At 41.6% G+C, this 24,038-nt stretch overlaps 1 protein-coding gene across 3 annotated transcripts in view; it reads left to right on the top strand.

The window, feature by feature from the left end:
* The window catches only part of COL27A1 (collagen type XXVII alpha 1 chain), a 234,859-nt gene extending 215,015 nt beyond the window's left edge, over window positions 1-19,844 (top strand). For all 3 annotated transcript variants that reach the window (XM_074293625.1, XM_074293624.1, XM_074293623.1), the window contains exons 49-61: window positions 1,930-2,037; window positions 3,538-3,591; window positions 4,366-4,428; window positions 5,788-5,841; window positions 6,042-6,077; window positions 6,197-6,214; window positions 6,829-6,864; window positions 7,155-7,181; window positions 9,060-9,125; window positions 13,373-13,541; window positions 14,517-14,626; window positions 16,659-16,877; window positions 17,456-19,844. In XM_074293625.1, coding sequence (XP_074149726.1) covers window positions 1,930-2,037; window positions 3,538-3,591; window positions 4,366-4,428; window positions 5,788-5,841; window positions 6,042-6,077; window positions 6,197-6,214; window positions 6,829-6,864; window positions 7,155-7,181; window positions 9,060-9,125; window positions 13,373-13,541; window positions 14,517-14,626; window positions 16,659-16,877; window positions 17,456-17,602 — 1,107 coding nt within the window. In that variant the 3' untranslated portion in view covers window positions 17,603-19,844. The remainder of the gene's footprint in view (window positions 1-1,929; window positions 2,038-3,537; window positions 3,592-4,365; window positions 4,429-5,787; window positions 5,842-6,041; window positions 6,078-6,196; window positions 6,215-6,828; window positions 6,865-7,154; window positions 7,182-9,059; window positions 9,126-13,372; window positions 13,542-14,516; window positions 14,627-16,658; window positions 16,878-17,455) is intronic.
* Window positions 19,845-24,038: the final 4,194 nt, after the last annotated feature.

Here is a 24,038-nt window from a genome sequence, read left to right as displayed (position 1 = left end):
TTCATTTTTGTAAGATCTGTGTCCTAAATTTTTCTCCCTCCCTCTTTTACCTCCTCCCTCCCCAAAACGGCCAACAATCTGATATATGTTAAATATGTGCAATTCTTTTAAACATATTTCCATATCTGTCATGCTGTGCAAGAAAAATCAGACCAAAAGGGAAAAAAGCCACAAGAAAGAAAAACAAACAAAGGTGAAAATGCTGTATTTTGATCCACAGTCTTTACAGTTCTCTTTCTGGATATGGATGGCACTTTCTATCCCAAGTCTATTGGAATTGCCTTGCATCACAACATTGCTGAAAAAAGTCAAGTCCATCACAATTGATCATTGCATAATCTTGTTGCTATGTATAATGTTCTTCCCTTTACTCAGCATCAGTTCATGTAAGTCTTTCCAGGCTTTTCTGAAATCAGCATGCTCAATATTTCTAAGAGAACAATAATATTCCATTACATTCCTAATCTATGTTTAGTTCTTATTCTGAATCTTCAATTCTACTTCATTGATCTCTTTTTCAGATTAAAAAAAACCTATATAGTTTTGATAACTATATTTTCAAATCTACTTTCCCCTACTTCTACCTTTTTTTTAATAGAGGTGAAAACTGAGGTCACCTACCTTAAAACAGAATCAGAACTTGAATGTCTTGAATCTGATCCAGCATTCTTTTTGCCACACCGCACTGCCTCCCACTAAAAAAGAAAAAAAAATTAGCATTTATTGAGTCCCCACCCTGTGCTATGCAGTCCTGGGTATGAAAGGACCATATGAAGACACTCTCTCTGCCCTTCAGGAATTAATGTTCAGTTTGGAAGACACAACTTATACAAAAATACAAATAACAATAAAACAATCAGACATTGTCTGCACCAGGCTTCAGATGTGTGGCAAAAATAAATAAAACCTTAAGAGCAGAGAAGAGTGCTGTGGGCTGGGCTGATCAGAAGCAGTGGTTCTTGAGCTGGGACTTGGAGGGTAGGAAAAATTAGGATAAGTAGAAAAAAAAAAAAAAAAAGGTCAAATATTGCCAGTAAGGAGATTGCATGAGCCAAGATGGAGGGAACAAAAATATAAAAGGAGATTGGAGAGATGGATGAATAGAAAATAAGGGAAAACATTAACAGAGATAAATCTTATTGGAGTCATAGCCTCTACAAGTGAATGCTAGGAGATATGGCTAGAGATGCAGATTAGAGCTGGACTGTGGAAGACCATAAGGGCCAGGCGGGGGTATTTTGACTTTATCCTATAGACTACATGTTCTGTCCCTCTCAGCCTTATCCCTAACTCCTACTGACCCATCTTTTCCCCTAGACTTGGATCTTTGCCATCTTGTAGGGCCAATATTCCATAAAGAGGAAATAACCCTGCATGGATCAGGTTGGGTTAATGATAGTCTCTCTTGATCTCAGTATCCTCATCTGTAAAACGTGGAGATTGGACCACATGATTTCTAGCATATCTGACTCTTTCCTTCTAGTTTCTAAGGTTTCTTTCAGTTCTTACATTCTGTGTTCTAAAAACCTCCCATTTTAAATTCTATGATCTTGTCTAATAGAGAAATATGTTTTACATGATTGCACATATATAACCTATATTAAATTGCTTACTGTCTTAGGGAAGATGGAGAGGAAGGAGGGAGGGAAAAAAAATGCAACTCAGAAATCTTACTTTAAAAAAGGAATGTTAAAAAATTGTCTTTATAATTGGAAAAAATAAAATACCATTTTTTTAAAATCCTGTGATCTTTTGAAGTGTCCCATGGACCCGATGTTACTGATACCTGTCCCTCTGGATAAGGTCACTTTTGGTGGCAAAGTCTACCAGAAAGTGTTCATTGTGCAGGATGAGAAGATATTTGGACCCTTGGTCTATCTATATTTCCCTGTACAAGGATGTCTTTTAATATATATGTCTTTCTTTAAGGGTGAAAGTGGGTTGCCTGGACAACTGGGCCCTACCGGCAAGCGAGGGACAGAGGGAGGAACAGGGCTCCCTGGGAGCCAAGGAGAGCCAGGATCCAAAGGCCAGCCGGTGAGTGAGTATGAAGTGACTCCCACACATCCCCCCACTAATTTAATGTAAGTCCCTTTTCCCCTTATCCCTTATTCCAAGGGAGAGTGCAGACCTGGGGCTTGGGAAGTCAGTCTAACCCAGTTAATCAAGGTTGCTTTAGGGAAGGTATCCTGCCCTGTCTTTATGGGAAAGTGGCAAGAGTTAGGGGGAGAAAGAAAGAACAAGAGTCAGGATTTTATAAACTGCTATTCATAGCATAGGGGAAAAAATTGCTAGATCAGGAGCTAGGAGACCTGAATTCTAATCCCAGCTCTGTCACAGCCACTTCACCATTCTGGCCCTTAGTCTCCCCAACTATACAAGGGATATAATGATATTTATGCTCATCTTTACAGTCTCCCCAACTATAAAAGGGATATAATGTCTTCTCATCTTTACTTTATAGTCTCCCCAGTTATAAAAGGGATATAATGATATCTGCTCAACTTTACATCTTTACTCTCAGGATCAAACGAGCAATTTGAGAGGATTTTAAAGGGCCTGAAAAAGATATAAAGTGCTGTATTGATGTTTAAGAAAGAGGGAACTTGGGACAGCTAAGTGGTGCAGTGCATAGAGCACCAGCCCTGAAGTCAAGAGGACCTGAGTTCAAATCTGGTCTCAACCACTTAACATTGTGTGACCCTGAGCAAGTCAATTAACCCCGATTGCCTCAAGGAAAAAAAAAGAGGGAACTATGACAAAAGCAGACATGGGATTGATTCAACTAGGTTGCTTAGGTCCAGTTTCTCTGAGACCCCCTGAATCATAATATATTATTAGCTAATGAAGAGAAGAACTGCTATGTCTTGTCCCTACTTCATATCCTGTGACTTCTCTCTCTGGACCACTGACACCTACGTTTCATGCTAGAAATATACTTATTAATCTGACTTTGGTAATAACATGCTGATCAGAGAGTCCCTGATATCTGGTATTTGGAACTGCCAAGGCATTCTTCTAGGAAGAGGGGCAAGGCTCCAAGTCCCAGTTTGTGGCTGCTGGCAAGTAGTTCTGGGGCTGCCACTGATCCCAGGCTATGGAAAAATCTTACTGGGCTGGGGATTATTGACAACCTTCCTCCTCCCCCGCCTCAAAGAGGGACCACAAACTATGGAAAGTGAGGAGGCTGTCATCCAAGAAAGAGGGCCGGTGGTCTGGTGAGAGGCCAGGAACTATTGAGTCCTTTTCTTGGTTCTGGCATAGGCTAGTCTCTTGGCTCCGCTCATTGCTGCCTCAGTTTATCCAGCTAGGGAAATGGGAAAATAGCTAGTAATGAAGAGTTAATTGGAGTCAATATGGGACATTGTTGCTTTTAATGTTTATGACTCCAAGTGACTCTAGGACCAGGGCACTGGTCCCAAACTCACACTCTCTGTGAATGGAGACAGACAGAGATAGAGGAAGAGTGTGTGTGTGTTACTGAATTTGGTTTCTGGTGGTTGATTTTTGTATTTTTTAATATTGCTTTCTTGGCAGGGTGACTTTGGAGAAATGGGCTTTCCTGGGATTGCTGGCCTCTTTGGACCCAAGGTATGATACTTTGCAGGGCTTTTGGCAATCTGTTGAGACCCTTAATTGCATAAAATAATAGTACGTAAGATTATAGAGGAAACCAATTATACTAAAACACATTTATCAAAATATTTTAAAAACAAGGTTAAGAATCTCTGGTCTAAATTCTCCCCAAGGTCTCCTTCAGTTTTTAGGTCCTGTGAGTTCATAGGCCTGTTCTGTGATGCTGGATCTCTACTCCTGTTCTACTCTCTAGGTCCTTGGGAAATCTCAAGAGTGCAGCTAAGAGGGGAGACAGGTCAAATCATTGATACAGTTCCCTCCTATCTATGGAACTCTGTAATGCAGAGAAGTAGAGCAGATAGGGAGGAAAAAGACTACATATGAATTGTACCTTAGGCACTTATAGGCTTTAAGGCCTAGACAAAGCTCTTAACCTCTCAGAGCCTGAGGCTCCTTCGTGTAAAGAGAATACCAGTCATCTCACAGGTTAATTGGGAAGATCAAATAAGATTATGTTAGACGGATGGATGGATGGATAGATGGGTGGACAGATAGATAGTGTCTTTGTAAGTCTTATATAAATATTAGCAATGATGATTATTGTCATTATTATCATTTTTGGAACAGCCCCTCTACCTTTTCCAGCTGCTGACTCCAGAAAGAGGAAGGGTTTATCCAAATTAAACTGGCTGTCTGAATAAATCCTGTGTGCTCCCTCACTCTTCCATATCCAAAATTGTTGTCCCCATCCCATAGAGAGCAAATGTTTTTGCTCTTTGTTCCCTGCAGGGCCCCCCAGGAGATATTGGTTTTAAAGGAATCCAGGGACCCCGGGGACCACCAGGTTTAATGGTAAGTTTCTCTTCTGAGGAATCTTTCGTCCCCTGCCTCAAGGGCCCACCAGGCATCCCAACACTGCTGTGTTAGCCTCTGGGCCTCCTCTGCCCTTGAGCCATCATCTGATACCTGCCAAGCTTATTTCTCACTAATGAGACACAGTCAGATGGCAATTGTTCCTGATACTTAGTTGTTTGCCGCCATGGTCTATTTCCTCCTCGCTCCCTCCCTTACATTCTTCTTCCCCTTTATCGTCCTTTCTGACCCAGTGTTTTGACACAAGGTCTTTCCCTCCATATAAAATGTCCTTCCTTTACCCTCTCCCCCCTATACTAATCTAAAGTCATTCTTCATAAGCTAGCTTAAGTCCCAGGCTCTATGAAGCTTTCCCCACTGAGGCCCTGCCTTTCCCTGATCTCCCACCATAGCACTGGAAGTCTGCTCTACTTATAACTCCCCTAACAACTTCTCTGAGGGCCCACCAAGGGCCCCACTTTTCTTTAGATTCTACAATTTGCCCATTAAACTTAGCACTTCATTATATACAAGCTCCTGTCTTGTTTTGTGCTTTGCTTGTAACTTCTAAGAGGACAAAATCCAAGTTTTCTGAGTACTGCTTACTACTCTATCCTCAAGATGCTCTTCATTATTTATAAATAAATGCTTGTTTCTGACTTTATTTCCTTCTGTTTCCCCATGCCTGGGATTCATCTTTGACATAGAGGGAAAGACACTGGTCTTTAAAGTCAGGATACATGGGTTCAATTCAGGAGTATGCTGGTAAATGTTTACAACCAACTCTCTAGGGAAAAAAGAAAAATATGCATGACATAACTTTTAAGCTTAATTTGCACTATTAACATTTTCTCTATTCCTTTTTTAAGTCTAAAAAAAATATATGAGTAGATAGATCAGTCAATCAATCAATAAACCAATCTGTGATTTTATTGCATTTGCCAAATTCCAAGGTATAAATGCTCACATTGAAAATTTAACATTTAATATCTCTCAGACTGATAAAAGCTAATTCCAGCATACCCATGGTTCAAATTCTAATCCTGCCACCAACTAGTTATATGATCTTGGACAAGTTAGCCTCTATGAATATTCAGCTATAAAATGTCTAGAATCATATTTGTAATGCTGACTTCATAGGTTTGTGAAGACAGTATTTGTAGCATGCTAGAAACATGAATTACTTTTATTATCATCATTTATGTTCACTCACGGACCACTCCTTGTGCTCCCATCTCCCTCTCCCTCCCACTCTCCATCTATCCTTGCCTTCTCTTACCCCCACTTCTTCCCAAATAGTCAACAGAAACATAGGCCAGAATCTTTGATTCTACAGTTCTGTCTTTTTTTCACCTCCAGGGAAAAGCAGGTGTCATTGGCCCCTTGGGGATCCTAGGACCGTCTGGAATTCCGGTATGTCAAAGAAGCCAGGGGTCAGACCATTAGGGCACAGGAGGGGAGGTGGGACTGATGGGTCTCAGACCTTCTTTGTGACCAGTGTGAATGCCCCCCTTAAGCCTTTGCTTCCCCCTGTATGAAACAAGGCATCACAGGTTAGGCCCCAAAACACTAAAACTTCCAGGTCCCAACCTTGCTGTATGGTCTGTCTATAGGGTCCAAAAGGGAACAAAGGAAGCCGAGGAGATTTGGTAAGTGGCCTGGGGAAGAGCTGGTGGTGGGGAGTCTCTAGGGTGTGGAAATTGAGGAACAGCTCGGGTGCCTGAGCTCTGCTCCTTTAACCAACTCTTTCTGTTTTATTTCTTTTCAGGGATTACAAGGCCCAAGGGTGAGTGGGGAGTGAGGAGTAGGGGAGGGAGTGCGAGGGGAGGAGGAGATGCTTGATGATGTGTGATGAGGACCAGAGGAATGAGGACATGGGGATGGACCAGGAGGTGTATTAAGGATAGTGGAATGTGCTGTTAAAGGCATCCAGCCATCCTTGTCTATCACTCTTCACATAGCCTCTACCCTCTGGACGGCTCCAAATCCAACCTTGTCCCCAGAGGATTAATCAGAGCAGGGAAAGCTCGGAGCAGGATGCCTTATAGAAACCCTTCCCAATTGCTTCCACCTATTCCACCACTAACACCTTAGTCATAACTCTGTCCCTACGCCAGGTTAGACCAGAGATAGCCCAGGACCCGGATGGCCTACAGTAGACATGCTCACATACAGGATCTTAGTCAGAACTCTGTCCTATTTTATTCTATCAGTCTACTTCTATCTGAATTCCATCCTCTCCCAGGATTAGACCGGGGGTACAGGAAACTCTTGGCTTTCCACTCTGCTCTTCTGTCTTCCCACAGAGGGGGCAATGGGCAAATGGGGGAGAGAGTTAGGAGGAACCAAAGCTTTGTTGTTGATGACAAAGATGGCTGATCCACTCTGTTCTCTCTCTAGGGTCCTCCTGGCCCCCGAGGACGTCCTGGCCCACCGGTAGGTATACCAGCACTTCTCAGCGGACCCTGAAGTGGGAAAGATGAGGACAGCAGGACAGCTATAAGTCTGTTGTTCTGGGATCAGATACAGGAAAAATAGGGGCTTTCCTTAAGTTCAATTAAACTCATCTTCCTTCTGTTCTTCCTCATCATTACATCCACACAAATCCTTCTGGTTACTCTCTATACTTCCTGTTTCTACCCTCTTTCCCCACTATAAAAAGGGGGAGCCAGTATGAATCAAGCACAGGAGATCATGGTTAACATCCCATTTTCTTTCTTTTTCAGGGCCCTCCTGGGATCCCCATCTCATTTGTAAGTTGGGAATTTTTTTTCTAATATTACTTGGAGGGAATTTGGCATAGTGGAAAGAGCATTGAATTTAGGGTCAAAAGACCTCAGGTTGATTCCCAGTTCTGCTGTTTGCCAACTAATGACTCATGGGCAAGATAATTCCCCAGTCCTGGAATTGGTTTCTACATCTGTAAAATGGATACAGATATCTTGTGGCTCCAGTCCTGTGATCCCATGAGCCTTACGGTTAAAGGTCTTCCTTGTTAAGAAACTGGGGAGCCTTACAAAGTGAACTGAAAGGCTCCTACAGATTGACTGAGGATGACTCCTGACATGCCATCCCTGAGTACATCTTTCTCTGTTTTCAGCCAAAATATCCCTACTTACCCTCCCTACACTTACACTCTAATAGTATTATGGAAAGAGACTGCACTCGTTATGACCTGGGTTTGAATGCCACCTCTCCCAAGCCTCAGTTTCTTCCTTTGTAAAGTGAGGATGATAATACCTATAATGGAGAGTTGTGATGGTCAAATGATATAATGTAGGTAAAGTGCTTCGAAAGTCTTAACATGTTTTATGAATGAAATGAAATGGTCAATATTATCACCTGTCAAGGGTATGCTATTTTAACCACTTGAGAATAGTATCACAGCAGCCACAGGAATCTCTAAATGAACAATAAAGGGGATAAACTTTTATTAAAAGCACACGCTATGTGCCAAGCACAATTATTTGATTCTCACAATCACACTGTGCTTTTATTATTGCCATTTTACAATTGGCGAAATTGAGACAGCTATTAGGACAGTGATTCTTCCAGGGTCGTACAGCTAGTAAGCATCGGAGGCTGGATTTGAACTTGTCTTCCTGATTCTAATCTCAAAATTCTCATCTACTATATTACCTAGCTAATGAAGCAACAATAATAAAAAGATTGACGATATCTCTAACAGTTTCTCTCTGAATGCTATTGAAAAAGATGAGAATAAAGAGGTAAGTTAACAAAGAAATCAAAATCACATAGTAATGGAATAGAGTTCCTATGAACTCTGTCATCACCCCTGAATTTATTTAAAAGATGATTTCAATGAGCTTTTTGAAGATAAGTTTACGTCCTAATACTTTTATTCCACAGTATGTTCAAGTACTGCATGCACATTCAGAGAGACTGAGTTCCAATCCAGTCTCAGAGACTTATTAGCTAGCTCTGTGACCTTGAACAAGTTATTTAGCTTCAGTCTGCCTCAATTTCCTCGACTATAAAATGTTAGAATTGTTAAAAGGGTCAATATGACATATATAAAGTGCTTTGCAAACTTTAAAGCACAAGCTAAATATCACTATGGTTATTATTTCATTGAGGACATTTATGATTATTGTTATAGAAAGCAGTCAGTTTATCCACTTGTGTGATAGCCCACAGAACATTAAATATAAAGGCATACTAGAGTAGTAACTTGTCCCAGACTTGTTTCTATGTGGTCTGTATTAAATAAAATGATGAGAATTTTACAAGAATAATAATAATAATAATAACAACTCAGATTTAATTCTCACAAATCACATAAAATTCTTTAAAGTTCTCAAAGTGCCTTAAATAATTTTACTTAATTCCAATTATTAGCTTGTCTTGATCCCAAGGGGAAAAAAGCTCTTTTAGAACTCACTAAAGACCCCTTTGCCCCACCATTCCGAACATTTAGCCAAACTTATTTCCCAGAGACCAAAAATGTCATATGAGCCGACTTAGAAGGAGAGATTTGAGGTTAGGGACCTTCATCCTCATGTTGTATGATTAAAAAAAAGAGAGATGGCAAGGGAAGCTGGGCTGGGACTCTTCCAGCCTCTGGACACAGATGAGCTTGGGAACTAAGTGCATCTCTCACTCTTTCACAGCAGCAAGATGACCTCGGAGCAGCTTTTCAGACGTGGATGAACTCCAACAGTGCACTTAGGACAGAGGTAGGATTGGCATAAGTCCTGCTGGGTGCACGGCCCCCTGAGGCTGCCTATTTTCCATAAATGGATTTCAAAATTCCTAGGCTTTCTGGAGCTCTCAATCCCCTCTGATTTATGCTCCTTTTACCATGCCTTCTCCAGGAGAAATAATCCTGGCTTCTCTCCATAAAGGTTGTAGTGAATATGCTAAAGAGGGAGAGAACATGGGGCAATGTTGTTCAATCATTTTTAGTCATGTCCAACTCTTTATGACCTCATTTGGGGATTTCTTGGCAAAGACACTGCAGTGGTTTGCCATTTCTTTCTCTAATCATTTTACAGATGAGGACACTGAGACTTGCCCAGAGTCACATAACTAGTAGGTGTCCGAGTTCAGATTTGAACTCGGCAAGATGATTCTTCCTAACTCCAGGATCTGCCACTTAGCTGCCTCCTGGACCTCAACTCATCCACCCCCAAACTGACTAGCAATATTTGCAATATTTCTGATAAAGAGATGTTCAGTCTTTGCTTGAAGACCTACAGGAAGTTTTTCCTTTCAAGGAGCTGAAATCTGCCTTTCTGTAATTCCTAGCCATTCCTTCTAGTTCAGTTTTCTGGGGCCAAGTGGGTAAGGTTAAGCTTTCTGCTCCAAACCTCCTTTCGGCAGGCTGAAGAAAACTCTCAGGTATCCTTTACATCATCCCTTCTCCCAGCCGAACATCCCCACTTCTCTCAACTGAGCCATTTCCTGTACAAACTCCAGCCTTCTCACCATCTTCTGCATAATCTTCAGTTTGTCAATGTGACTCTTAAATGTGGTTCCCAGAATCACACCTTGTGTTAACCGCGGCAGAGCACGATCACTTTCCTCATGCTGGGCATCAGTTCTATCAGTGTGGCCATGACTGTGGTAGCCTCTTGTACCACTGTTTATATGTCATGGAGCATCCAAGTTTGTGGCTAGAATGATGACTACAAGCGGTGGCCACATAATTGCCTGTTCATAATTTATGTGTGAGGAAAGGACAAGAGCATCCTCTCTAAGAAATGTCACAGCAGAAAGAGGCAGGACAGCTCCCTAGTAATAACAAGGGAGAACAGAAGAGCCCGAATGATGCTCGGGATAATTGGAATGTTTACTGACCAAGTATAAGGCCTCCCGTGCTTTGGATAATTTCTGAGAGAGCAAGAACAAGGAGAACAGGGCAGATAGAATATGATCTGTATTATTGAGGAAGCATTCATATTAAGGAGATACGTCCATTGAGGTATTTTAACATACTTGTCACTGTTGAGTCATATAGTGCTTGTAATCCACTGAAACCCCCAGATCTTTTTCAAGTGAACCGGTGTCTCACCATAATTCTCTAATCTTGTACTTGTGCAATTTATTTTATTTTTTAACTCATTTTACTCATTAAATTTCCTATTATTAAAGCAAACAATGCAACCCTGTTGAGATTTTGAGGGATGTTAAATCTATCAGCCAACATATTAGCTATTCTTTTCAGCTTTAAGACATTGTGAAATTTGATAAGGATTCTATTTATGCTTTAATCCAAGTCTTTGATAAAAACGTTAAACAGTCTATTATTAAAGGTAGACCCCTGGGGCACTCCACTAGAGATATCCCTCCAAATTGCCATCAATCCACTAATTCTTTGGATCTTGTCATTCAGTTAGTTCCAAATCTTCTTAAATATACTATCATTTAACACACCTAGTTCCACCTTATCTACAAGGACATCAAAAAAGACCCTCTCACATATTTTGCTAAAATTCAAATGTATTCTATAGTATTACCTTGAACTACCAGTGTAAAGTAACCCTAGGAACATGGGTTTCTTCTATCCCTGGTGAAAGAACAAAATCTTTGTAACAAATGTGCAGTCAAGCAAAATAAACTTCTATATTGACCATGTCCAAAGAATGTGTATCTCCTACATGTCTCTCTGTCAGGAGGTAGGTAGCAGACGTCATCATTGATCATTTTGAATATTATATTGGTCAAAGTTCTTAATTTTTAAAAAATTTTCTTCATAATAAGTCTATAACAGATGAATAGCTTTATCTCCTTCAAAATACTGGTTTATAAAGGCTGTCTCCAAAGTCTTTAGCAGCTAAATTTTAAAACTGCACCAAACTGTTTGGGACACTAATAATAATAATAACAATAGCTAATATGTATGCAGCATCTACCATGGGCCAGGCACTAAGTTAAGAACCGTTGTTATGGCATTTGATTCTCACAACCAAATTGGGAGGTAAGGACTAGAATTATCCCCATTTACAGATGGAGAAGCTAAGGCAAACTTGCCAGCTAGTAAGTGTCTGAGGCCAGATTTGAATTCAGGTTTTCCTGACTCTAGGATTTTATCTGATCCACTACCTCAATGCCTCATTAAAAAGCAGGCTTTGATTAATTTAGTCTGTCCTCATTCCAGGTCTCCATGACTAAATGCAACACCTATACTTTAAATCATTCATGTCACATAGCTTAGTCAGCTCCTAAGGGTCCATGGCCGGGCAGAGCAAGTATTGCCAATGACATCATTTATATCTTTTGATCATTTGCTATTGAGAAGTGGCTTTTGGTTTGACTTATATGTGTTAATCCCTAATCTATCTTGGTTATCAGAGCCTTGCCAGAAATACTAAATAGAAAGATTTGTTTTCCGAATTGACAGCTATCTTTCTCATCCTAGCTGCATTGATTTAGTTCATGCAAAAACTTTTCCATTTCATGCAATCAAAACTATTGATTTTTTTTTTTTTGTGATTGCCTCTGTCCCCTGTTTGATGAAGAACTCTCTCCCAGCCATAGCCAGTCTTATTCTCTGTTAATATTATTTTTATGCCATGACCTTTAATATTCAGGTCATGTATCTATTTTGAGCTTATTGTGGTATATGATGTAAGACACTGGATGAAACCCAATTTCTACTTTCTAGTTTTCCAAGCAGTTCTTGTCAAATAGATCTTCACTAAGTAATTTACACTCTTAGGTTTATTGAACATAGGGTTATTGAGTTCAGTAGTTTCTGATTCTTTCTTTCTAGTCTGTGCTACTGATCTACTTTTCTATTTTTTTTTAATCAGGACCAAATACTTTTGATGATTATGACTGTATGGGATAAGTTGAGGTCTGATACTGTTATTTCTTCTTCATTACTTTCTTTCATTATTTCCCTTGAGTTTCTAGACCTTTTGTTGCTCCAAATGAATTTTGTTATTATTTTGTCTGGCTCTATAAAGTACCCTCTCTTCTACAGTTTTTTTTTCAAAGATCGAGAACAGCAGTTCAATAATCACATTTCTCAATTCTTTCAGTGTCTTGGGATGTAATTAATCTGGGCCTGGTGATGTGAACTTCTCAAGGGAAGAGGGGAAGCTCTCTTAACATGTCTTCACTTGGGTTTCAGCTTGGTATTGACCAAACCCATTCTTTCTTTTCTAGTTTCAAAGATCATTCTCCTTGGTGGAGAAAATAAAAACAAAATAAGTTTTCCTTCCTGTCATTTATTGACATCCCCTCATTTTTATCATTGCCCCAGGACTTTGTGGAGTTTAGGGCACCATGCCTTAGGGATTTTGATAAACTATGGTGCTTCCAAGAGAACTAAAATAGGAAGGGCACTGGCCCCTGTGACTTAGAAAGGTCGTTAGAATAAACTGGGAAATGTTTAACCCACAGGAGAGAAGACATTAAGTAGAATATAATCTCTGCCTTCAAATATTGAAAGGACTGGACAGTGGAAGGATTATGCTTAGCCCCGAAAGACAGAGCTAATAGCAATGGGCAAATGATTGGAAGCTACAGAGAGAAAGATCTTAGCTCAAGATAAAAAATTCCCTAACCATTCAGACTGTCCAACAGTAGAATGAATTGCCTCTGGAAACATGGAGTTCCTTATTGCTGGAGGGACTCAGATAGAAGTACACTGGCCTGGTCTTAGATCTTGGGGAGGAAGTCCATATAAAATTTTCTTTTTCTTTTTTCTTTTTTTTTTTTTTTTTTGATTGTTTTTGTTATTGGAACTGTTTAATGCTCAAAGTTGGCACAATATAGTGAATAGAACAATAATCTTGGAATTAGGAGTACTCCCTCTGAAATGGAGTTTGTGTGCCAAGGAGCAAATCCCCTAATTTCTGTTCTTTAAGACTCTGGGTTGCAAATGTATTGCCAAGCTGTCCATCCACACTTCAATATTCTTAAAACTCTGTGCTTCTGAGGCTCCAATCATCTTTTCTTGCTTCCTTCCCTACAGGGCTACTCCCATTCAGACCTCCTAGTGTTGGACCAGGGTGGGGAGATCTTTAAGACCTTACACTACCTCAGCAGCCTCATCCAGAGTATCAAGAAGCCTCTAGGAACCAAGGAGACCCCAGCCCGTATCTGTCGGGACCTCATGAACTGTGAGCAGAAGATGGCCGATGGTAAGGGGTAGGAGCCTATGTACAGCATGCAGCTTTTGCTCTTTTCCCCAGCCCCATCCCTGCAGCCAGTGAGATCAGGAGGGAGACTGCCCCATAAACTTGAGACTTGGCAAGAAGAGGACCATTGATGAACATCTCACCCTGTTCTCCTCCTTCTTCTTCCTTTCTCTCTGTCTCTGTCTCTCTCTCTCTCTCTTTCTCTGTCTGTGTGTGTGTCTGTTTATCTTTCTTGTCTCTGTATCTTGTCCCTCTCTTTCTCTTTCTCTCTCAGTCTTTCTATCTCTTCCTTTCTCCCCCTGTGTCTCCTTTTCCTTCTTCTGTCTCTGCTTTTCTCTCTTCCTTATTTCTCTTCCTCATCCTTTTCTTCTCCTTCCTGTAATTGCCTCCACTGCCCTTGCCTTCCTCTTTCCTTTGACTTCTTTCCTCTAGTTCTCTCAGTTCTGCCCTTTCTTCATTCTCTCTTCTCCTTGCTTTTCTTCCTACTTTTCTTTTCTCCTTTTTATTTTTCCCTTTTTTTTTCTTCCTCCATACCCCTGACCAGTAAGCATTCAGAAGCACCAGTGACTCCCTTGAGTTTATTCCATTCTGACCTTTTACTCCAAGCTTGGATCAAGGATCCCCAAGGATCAATGGAAACCCATGCTTTGATATCACCCAACAAACTATCTGCCTTCATCTGGCTCCTGGGAGATCGGAGTTATTCTCTGCCTAAGATCTATTTTTGTCATTTGCAGAGCTGAGCCTGTAGAAAAAACAAAATTATAGCCTCATGCCTCTGCAATAGCCGACCCCATTCTTTGACCTAAGCCAGACACTTGAGACACTCTCCTATCCCCATATACCAGCAGCGCCAATATTGGGAGCTTTCCTTCCTTTGAATAAGGAAAGGAGAACCTCTAGCTACTGAGGCTCCCCAAATCCCCTGATTATCTTACCCTTTCCTACTCTTACCCTTGATGCCATCATATCCCATAGGTATATATTGGATCGACCCAAATCTTGGCTGTGCTTCAGACACCATTGAAGTCACCTGCAATTTTACTAAAGGTGGACAGACATGTCTCAGACCCATCACTGCTTCAAAGGTATGAATAGAGTGGATATGATGGTTCTTTTCTTCTCAAAATAGCCTGACTCAGAAAACCTAGCACTGAGAACCTGTCCCCACCAGAATGGGCTTCCTTCCCCATGCTTCTGGACCATAGTGAGTCAGCTTGACCTTCTACAAACCTGGAAGCCAGGAACCATAGGACCATCGATTTTAGAACTGGAAGAAACTATAGTGGGTGTCTAGTCCAAGCTTCTCATTTTGCAGAAGGAAACTGAGTCAGGAGAGATAAATAATTTGCTTAAAATCACAGAGGTCATAAGCTGCAGAGTTGGGATTTGAACTCATTCCTTATCCAGTGTTCTGTTCACCATACCATGATTATGAGAATCCTCATTCTAGCCTTGGCCCTATTAGTAACTTGCTATCATAAATTGAGTAAATCATTTGCCCTTTGGCCCTTATTGACTTCTTCCTTTCTTCTTCCCATAACAAAGAGCACACTTTTAACCGATTAACTGAAGGCAAAAATTCCTGAGGGACAGTTCCCATTCTTTGAACCTGAAAGGCTACAACAAATCAATTGTGCTCTTTGTCCCTTAGATTAGGTCTTTCAGGAAGGAGATCTGTAGCTCTTAAATTTTTCAGGCTTCCTGCAAAAAGATGCTGGAAATTGGAAAAACTGATTTTTCTCAGGAACTTATCAGGATTATTAAGCTTGGGTATAGTCCTTACATACAACTCAAGCTGTCTGAGAGGAAGAAGGTAGGGACTGGATTCACTAGCCCTGCAGGGTGATGAGCCTCAGTCACCATGAGTCCCAGGAACCATGGTCTCCTGGACAGACACAGAGGCTTGGTCAGGCATAGGAAACTGGATTTCTCCTCATTGACACCTAAAATTAAGAGTCAGTCTAGCTTTGGCCTTTGAACCTTCTCCACTGCCCTGTCTCCTCCCCTGGAAACCTATAGTAGAGGCCCCTGCTAATGGCCCATTTAAAAAAAAAAGCATGAGCTCCACCCCTGAGGATCCCCCTCCCCACAAAAGGAACTGTTCTTACAGCCTCACTTCTACTCCACTCAGGACTTGCAATCCTTCACTACTATTGAAGGCTGCTAGATAGTAATGTGGATAAAATGTTCATCTTGGATTCAGGAAGAGCCAAGTTTGAATACTGACACAAAAATTTACTAGCTGTATCATTACCTTGGACATCACTTACCTCTTTCAACCTTGGTTTCCTCATCTTTAAAATGGGGATAAGTATAGCACCTACCTCATAGTGTTGTTGTGAAGATCAAAAGAGAAAACATATGTAATAACCTTTGCAAGCTTCAAAGTGCTGTAAAATTGCTAGCCATATTACTACTAATAATAATATTAACAATAATAATAATTACTATTATTATTAAAGTTTCCCCTGGGGAGAGTAATTCACTTCAATTCATAGTTCCTTTCTGATTTGCTGCCAACTCCCTTTCCTGTTCTCCCTTTGTGATGTGCACTCACCAGATCTTGGAAGCCCCTGGATGTAGGCCCTCACACTTCACTGGTCCAGAAGCACAGGGAAAGGAGCCCATTCTGGTGGGGATGCTAGGTTTTCTGGGTCAGGCTATCCTCCTATAATGCTCCCAGCCCCACAGCACTGTGGGTATATCAAGTGGTACATGCCGTTTTAGGTGGAAGGTCATAAAATTTTTCATAGAAGCTTTGATTTTTTAGGAGTAGGAAGGGGCAGGCAGACAAGTTATGTGGCTAAGTCCTTGGCAGGGACTTGGGGAATGGTGTAAATCCTTTTTGGAGGGTGCATGAAAAAAGGGATCCATTTTATAAATGGGCTATCAGTGGGGCCCCCTCCTGAGATCAGGTTATGTGAGGTGCCTTGGGGAGCAACAGATGGAGGAAGTGAAGGGGAGATTCATTTTACAGGTGAAGAAACATTGAGAGGTTCAATGATTTGTCCAGGGTCACCAGTGAGTTTATATAAGAAGAGGGGCTTATCGGAAAGCAAAATGAATGAGAAGTTGGGCCCTTTTCATACATGGTGCTCCTTATTCTCGGGCTTCCAGGTGGACTTTGCCATTGGCCGGGTCCAGATGAATTTTCTTCACCTGCTGAGCTCAGAGGTGATCCAGCACATCACTATCCACTGCCTCAACATGTCTGTATGGCAGGAGGGGACAGGCCAGGTGTCCCCCAAACAAGCCGTGCGCTTCCGAGCCTGGAATGGGCAGATCTTTGAAGCAGGGGGCCAGTTTGAGCCAGAGGTGTCCTCAGATGATTGCAAGGTAAGGAATATTGATGATCAGCCATTTTCAGCCGTGTCCAACTCTTTGTGACCCCATTTGGAGTTTTCTTGGCAAAGACATTGGAGTAGTTTGCCATGTCCTTCTCCAGCTACTGAGGCAAACAGCGTGAAGTGACTTGTTTGGGGTAACACAGCGAGGAAGTATCTGAGCCCAGATTTGAACTCAGGAAGATGAACCTTCCTGATTCCAGATTTGATGTCCTATCCACCGAGCAACCTGGCTGCCCATGAGCCTTGTACATAGTCTTTTCAGGAGGGAGTGAGAAATTTCGGGATTTGTTCATTTTATTCCCCATTGGAATATCCCTTCTAAGGGGAGGGTTGGGCTGGTGGAAATAACTGTGAATCCAGTGGGTTCTTGATAACTGTTTGTGAAGCGGACTGAAGGAGTGTGCATTTCTCTCTTTTGGACCTCTACTTATTCCCAGAATTCTTGCTTCCCTCTAGACCTTTCCTCAGAAATTTGGGAAGGAGCCTAGGTTATTGTCCTCCTTGAAATCCCACTACTAGCTTTTCATTATTTGAGCCCTGGTTAGCCCTTTTCTTCCCGTTCTGCAGGTTCAGGATGGCCGCTGGCACCAGACCCTGTTCACTTTCCGGACCCAAGACCCTCACCAGCTGCCCATCGTCAGCGTCTTCAACCTCCCTCCAGCCACCCCTGGGAGGCAATACCGCCTAGAAGTTGGACCTGTGTGCTTCCTCTGAACCAGGACCTCCATGCTGCTCCATGTCACTTCAGGCCTCTGTGGATCCAGGACATGGGGAAGATGAACATGGAGGAGGGAATGTCCATCCCTCTTCTGCAGAGGCAGCTGGGCCAGGAGAAGGGAGAGGAGGCAGTACCCACACCCTCTCCATCTCCAAAGTGGGCCGAGTGCCCACTGACACACAGTCCCCTCCCCCCCCGGGGAAGGCCCATGGACCCTAGGATGGGCCATGCTTGTCACCTGCAGGGTGGAGGCATGTGTGGGGCATCAGGGGAAGGGACAGCCCTGGGATAGGCTGTCCTGGGGTCAGCCCTAGCCAGTAGGATGAGGATAAAGGGGTAAGGCTCACCTCAAGCCATCCCATCTCCATCCATCAACCAAAGAAACATCCCGTAGTGGTGGCAGCCATAACCCAACCCACAATCTCCTATTTCTATGTTACCAAGTCTCCATGTCGCCACGACCCTTCCCTCCCCAATTCTCTGCCAGGCAGGGAGAGAGGGACTGAATAATTCAGACTCTCCAGTAGCTTTTGAGAAGGGTTGGGGTTGGGTAAATCTTTCCCTTCACTCCCTGCCAGGAAGCTTTTGATGTGCAATATTAGAAAAGATGGATGAAACAGGAAAAAAGTATAAATATATATATATATTTTTATTTAAACAAAGAAAATAGGAAATTACTGCTCCTTTCCTATGGGTAGCCATCTAATGTCCCACAATGGGAAGGAAGAGTGGGGAGAAGAATGAGAGCAAAAAGGAAAGGCGGGGAAGGTAGGGAAGGAAAGAAAGGCACTACAATGATCAAGCGGAAAGATCCTAGGGGCCAGGGTGAACAAGTTTGCTACCTCCCACTGTGAACTCGCTGGTGCTCAAAAATCATGTTGTATTGTATGTGATTTAAAAAAAAGGAAAACTAAGACACATCCTATTTAAGGTTCTGAAGGTGCTATTCCTTTGGTGGCAGACGCTGAAGAAACTATCCAATGTGGAAATCTCCCACATCTGCTTCTCTTCCCATACAAAATAGCAGAAGTTGGGGAATACTTTTTCTCCCTTTTTCTTCAGCTAGCCTTCAAAAGAAAAGAAGCCAAAAAATATTTTAAACAACCCAAAAATAAAACAACAACAAAAAACTCCAAACCTACCAGCAGTAGAGATCTACCTTTTTAACTTAAGTATGTGGAAGTATTTTAAAGGGACATGCTCTCCTCTTAGGGTGGCAGGGATGGAAGGGACTGAGGAAGGGACCTCAGTTGTGTAGCACCAGGGGCTGGAAGGGAGGTAAGAGCGGACCCATCTTCTCCTTTGGGAGGCTGGGATGTGCCTGCTCAGTCCAGCTCCATCCCTGGACACTGAATGTATGTTGGTCAGAGCCCTGCCGGTTAGGGACTGGGCTTCGGAGACTGAGTTGAAATCTTACGGGCTGTCTTTCCGATCTGCCTGAGAGACTACTCTTAGGGTGCCTTCCTCCACCCACCTTCGGCACCCCTTCGAACCCTAGAAGTCCAACATCACTCTGGGAGCTTGTCCTTTCAAGAGTTGTATGTGTTTTATTGTGTTGTCGTGTTGTTGTTTTTTTTAAATTGTCATTGTTAAGTTTTGTAGAAATCTTACGTTGATAGTCTCTATGTGTAAATTTGGAATGAACAAAAAGAGGATAATTACGGTAACCATGGAAGTCTCTATAAGGGTAATATTATTATTGTAAGCCAAGCTGTACTATATTGGAAAAAGCTTCACTGCTTGGGTGGTTGGCATTTTTGTGTTTCAAGGTTATTTTGAATATGGGATTCTTTTGTAGAAAGGGAAGATTATATGTGAAAGTCTTTATTTGTGTATATTCTTTGGGAGAGGGCATTGTCTCTCTGGGGTTTAAATATGATTTTTAATACCTCACCCACCCTACTTCTGACCCTCCCCACCCTTGCCCTCCTCATCTTTGCCTCCGTACCAGCCCTCTCTCTCCTCCCCTCCCGCCTCCCGTTTCTCCGCACCCCCCCACCCCAAGGCACAACTTTCCTGAAGCAGGTGCATTTCATCAGTTACTGTAGCCAGGTAACCAGGGGCTAACTCCCCCTCCCCCCCAGCCCCTGGACTTCCTCCTCTAGTCCTGTTCATGGTCTTTTTGTTTGTCCTTCCGGGTTTCGGCCATTTTTCCAGTCTGTGTTCTTTCCAAATGTTTTTGTGTTAAGACCCTATTTTGTTTTCTCCCTCCAGGACTTTCAATAAATATTTAAAGCCGAGGCAATGAAACTGCATGCCTGTGATTGACCTACTTCTTCATCTGGGTTTTCTCTCTCTTTTTGTTTAGCAATCGTATATTAAGCCTTACTCTGGGCCAGGCTTTGGGCCAGGCACTGGGGATATTAAGACAAAAATAAAATGCTCCTGTCCCTAAGGGGCTAATGTCCCATTATAGGTAAATCGCACAAACATGAATAAGCACATTTCTCTTCTCACAGATATATTATCCTTTTTCACACATATTTTACTTTCACAATCCTGGGATATTAAGGAACAACTCCAGTCACCCCAACCTAGTCTACTTGTAATCTTACTTATTGTAAGAAAACTTGTTTTGCATGTGTAGGCCTGCAGAAGACTGCAAGAAATGGTTTCTGCTGCAGGGTCATCTCCCCACACCGAAGTAGGAGGAACATTAAAACAGCTTTATTATTAGGTCCAACAAATAGCAGTCACCCAGCATGGGCTGGGGAGGGGACTTCTGAACATAGGAGTAAAGTAGCCAGGACTTTCCAGGCGGCTCAGGCTGCTTCATGATTATCAGAAAGGCATACAACTTGAAACGTTGCACAGTTGGGGGGAGAAGTCACAGCATCTGTCAGTAAGAGCTTTGACTGTCACAATCCTCATGGGACAGGACCCTGTGGTAGACCAGGGACAAGCACACTAAAAAGCAGATATATCATCCTGCTGACAATGTTCTCTATAGTCAAAACTACGGTTTTTCCAATAGCAAAGTATGACTGAGATGTAGACTATAAGGAAAATTGATGGTTTCAAATTGTGGTGCTCAAGAAGACTTGAGAGTCCATTGGATAGCAAGGAGATCAAGTCAGCAATATTTAAAGACAAAGGGACACAATTGGGGGGGGGGGTTTACAGGTAGTTCCTTTGATTATGTTGCTACCTACATTGCCTCAATTCCCCTGGGAATATTCACAATAATAGTGATAAGAGTCATAAGAAACTGCCTAAAGCCAGCTTTCAACCTGGGAGCCCCAGGTCCACATCCAGTCCCTGATGTGTGTCTGCTGTGTGTCCCTGGACAAGTCATCTACCTTCATAATGCTCCCAGAATACTCTTAAGAAAATAACTGCTTTTCTGACCTGTGTTGAAAGAGGTAATTTTCTCACATGGAGTTCCCTGCATTAATGTAATAATGTAATAGTAGGTGGGGATTCCCTTCTTCCTGCTCACTCCCTTGTTTTTCCTTGCTCCCTCCAAAACACTTGCATGTGTTTTATATTCTTTCATCATGACAAGGTAGAAATATGTCCCATTTTATAGATGAGAAAACTAAGGCTCAGGGCAAGAGGATAATTGGTTTGCTCAGAATTACATACCGTGTTTCCCCGATAATAAGACCTATCCTGAAAATAAGACACCCACATACTCTTTAATATTCCGCTAAAATAAGCCCTCCCCCGAAAATAAGCCCTATCGAACTTACTATGAAAACGGTCATCATGGTGATCCCCTGCGCTATATGCTGCGTAGCAGTACCTTCAGTAAGCAGCGCCGCCCTCCCCTCCCGGGTGAAACGCACGTCGCGCTCCGAGCTGCATCCAATCAGAGCTGCAGCAGTGAGCGCGTCATCCTCTTCTTCCCTGGTGATTTGCTTGCTGGCGCTACTGAGAGCAGCGCCGCGGAGTAGAGCTGAGACAGGACCATCTAAAAACTCGGTAAGTTCAGTAAGCGATGGAGAATAAAATAAGCACTCAGGGGGCATGATGGAGGCTAAAAGGGGCATGATGGAGGCTAAAATGGGCATGATGGAGGATAAAAGGGGCATGATGGAGGCTAAAATGGGCATGATGGAGGATAAAAGGGGCATGATGGAGGATAAAATAAGCCCTCCCCTGAAAATAAGCCCTCTGGTGTTTTTTAGTCCCAAAAAAATAATAAGACAGTGTCTTATTATCGGGGAAACACGGTAAATGGATAATGGTAGACCAAAATTGCAAGATCTGTCAGATTCCAAGTTCAGCTCTGGTCTTAGCCCTCCATGCTGCCTCCCCTGCTTTGCCTTATGAGTGAGTTTACATGGATGGATAGGAACATAGTTTAGTAAGAGATAATTAGGTTTAACTTCAAAAATAGTTTCTAACTTTGAGATACTTGAGGGGCTGATGTAAACACCTTGATTAGAAGATCCAGTAATTAGAAAGACAGTGCATAATTTTTTTGGAATCAGGGAATCAGGAACATCAGAAACATCTTCCTGAATTCAAATCTGGCTTCAGATACTCAATAGGTGTGTGACCCTGGACAAATTCTCAGTTTCCTTATCTGTAAAATGAGCTGAAGATGGAAATGGAGAGTCACTACAGTATCTTTGCCAAAAAAAAAAAAAAAGAGAAACAGAGTCACAAAGACACGACTGAAAAATAACTGAACTCACCTAACATTTTTACACAGACTTGCACAGTTTTCCCTAAGCATCCTACATTGACTCCTGCCAAGGAAGGAGAAGATAATTTTTTGAGTCTATAGAGAAGTATGAGTGTAAAACACTGCATCTACTGTAGGACTTGTGATTGATGTGTTGATTTGTTTTGATGGATTTTTTCTCTTTCTTTTATTCCTCGTTAAGAGAGCCGTCCCCTGGGTGAGGGAGGAAGGTGGAACAAAATATTATAGGAAATAGAAAGATATCAAAGAAAAGAGAGAATCTTTCTGAAGCTAGAGTGGAAAGAAGCCTACCTGGGGAATTAGATCAGAGTTCTGGCTCCAGCTATAATTTATCCTTAGACCTCTGTCACCATACCTACAAAATGGACCTGACAATCCCTGTCTTAACCTTCACCTTGAAGGTACAACTACCTGTGGCATTGTGGAGGACAGACTATTATTTGTTCCTTAATTCCCCCTTCCCAAAAGACTAGGAAAAGACCAAATCTTCAGAGACCTTTTCTCTTTGCATTCCCTGGGACTTAGTTTCTGTCCTCTTCTTCCTTTAATCCCTCCTAGTTTCTCATATCAAAGGAGAAAAATGTTCAGGTTCCTCACTGCAAAGAAAATCAAGCCCCCAAACTAGATTAGTCCAAAGACAATGGCCTAAATCCATGGGCATTCTTTCCTTTGGTAATTGAAAGAGCCTACAAAAAATAATTGTTAATGTAGGTTATTGATAAAATTATCACTCAGATTTACTAGTTGAAGAAGAAATTTCCTAATAACTGACTAGAGACTAGAATTTTTGGCCTATGTTAAATATTGTATAAATTGCATTTATTTACACCTTCCCTTAACCCTAAGTTCTCTATCTTAACAAAGTATAAATACACATGCACACACAATATTCATGGGCCACAATCATCTTGTATAAAAAGAGAAATGGAGCCAGGAAAAATGAATTAGTTAAAATATAATGAAGACATCAGAAACAGACATCAGGTAAACATCCAGCAATGAAAGTGAGAAAGTAATTAGAAATAGAAAAATCTTTCACTGCTTTTCTTCACTTAAAAAAAAAGAAATTCACTTTAGCTCTACCTAAATTAACTTACTCAGTACCCTACCACACAAAATATCAAAGATTTATTTTACAGAATGAGAGAAAGGTAATAATGAAATTCGTCTGAATGAACAAAAAGGTCAAGAATCTCCAAGGAAATAATGAAAGTTAGCAGGAGGGGGACCCCAAAGCATCAACTACACTACAAAGTAGTAATCATCAAAACAATCTAGTATTGGTTTTAAAAAGAGAAAGATTAGATCCACAATATAGAGAAGCAAATGAACTGAATAGCCTAGTATTTGATAAATTCAAAGACCCCAGCTATTGGGATAAGGACATTATTTGACAAACTATTGAGAAAACCAAATGGCAGTCTAGCGGAAATTGGGCTTAGAACAAAACCTTATACCATATACCAAGATAAGCCTCAAATGGACATAATACTTAGATATAAAAGATTACATCTTAGATTAGAGGAAGAAAGAGATTATCAAAAAAATTTTATGACCAAGAAAGAAAGAAATAACAGAAGATAAATTATATTATGTAAAATTTAAAAGTTTTTACAGAAATAACTACAACTGTTATTAGAAGGAAAAACCTGTGCATCAAGTTTTTCTGATAAAGATCTTATTTTTTTAAGTTATATAAGGAAAAGATTCAAATGTATAAAAATAAGAGCTATTCTAGATGGAACCAAGATGGCAGAGTAAGAACAGCCAAGTTCTAC

The sequence above is a fragment of the Sminthopsis crassicaudata genome, chromosome 2, assembly GCF_048593235.1.
Source record: "Sminthopsis crassicaudata isolate SCR6 chromosome 2, ASM4859323v1, whole genome shotgun sequence".
Classification (NCBI taxonomy): Eukaryota; Metazoa; Chordata; class Mammalia; order Dasyuromorphia; family Dasyuridae; genus Sminthopsis; species Sminthopsis crassicaudata.
Note: the sequence above shows the minus strand (reverse complement) of the source record. Positions and strands in the feature narration are given on the sequence as shown.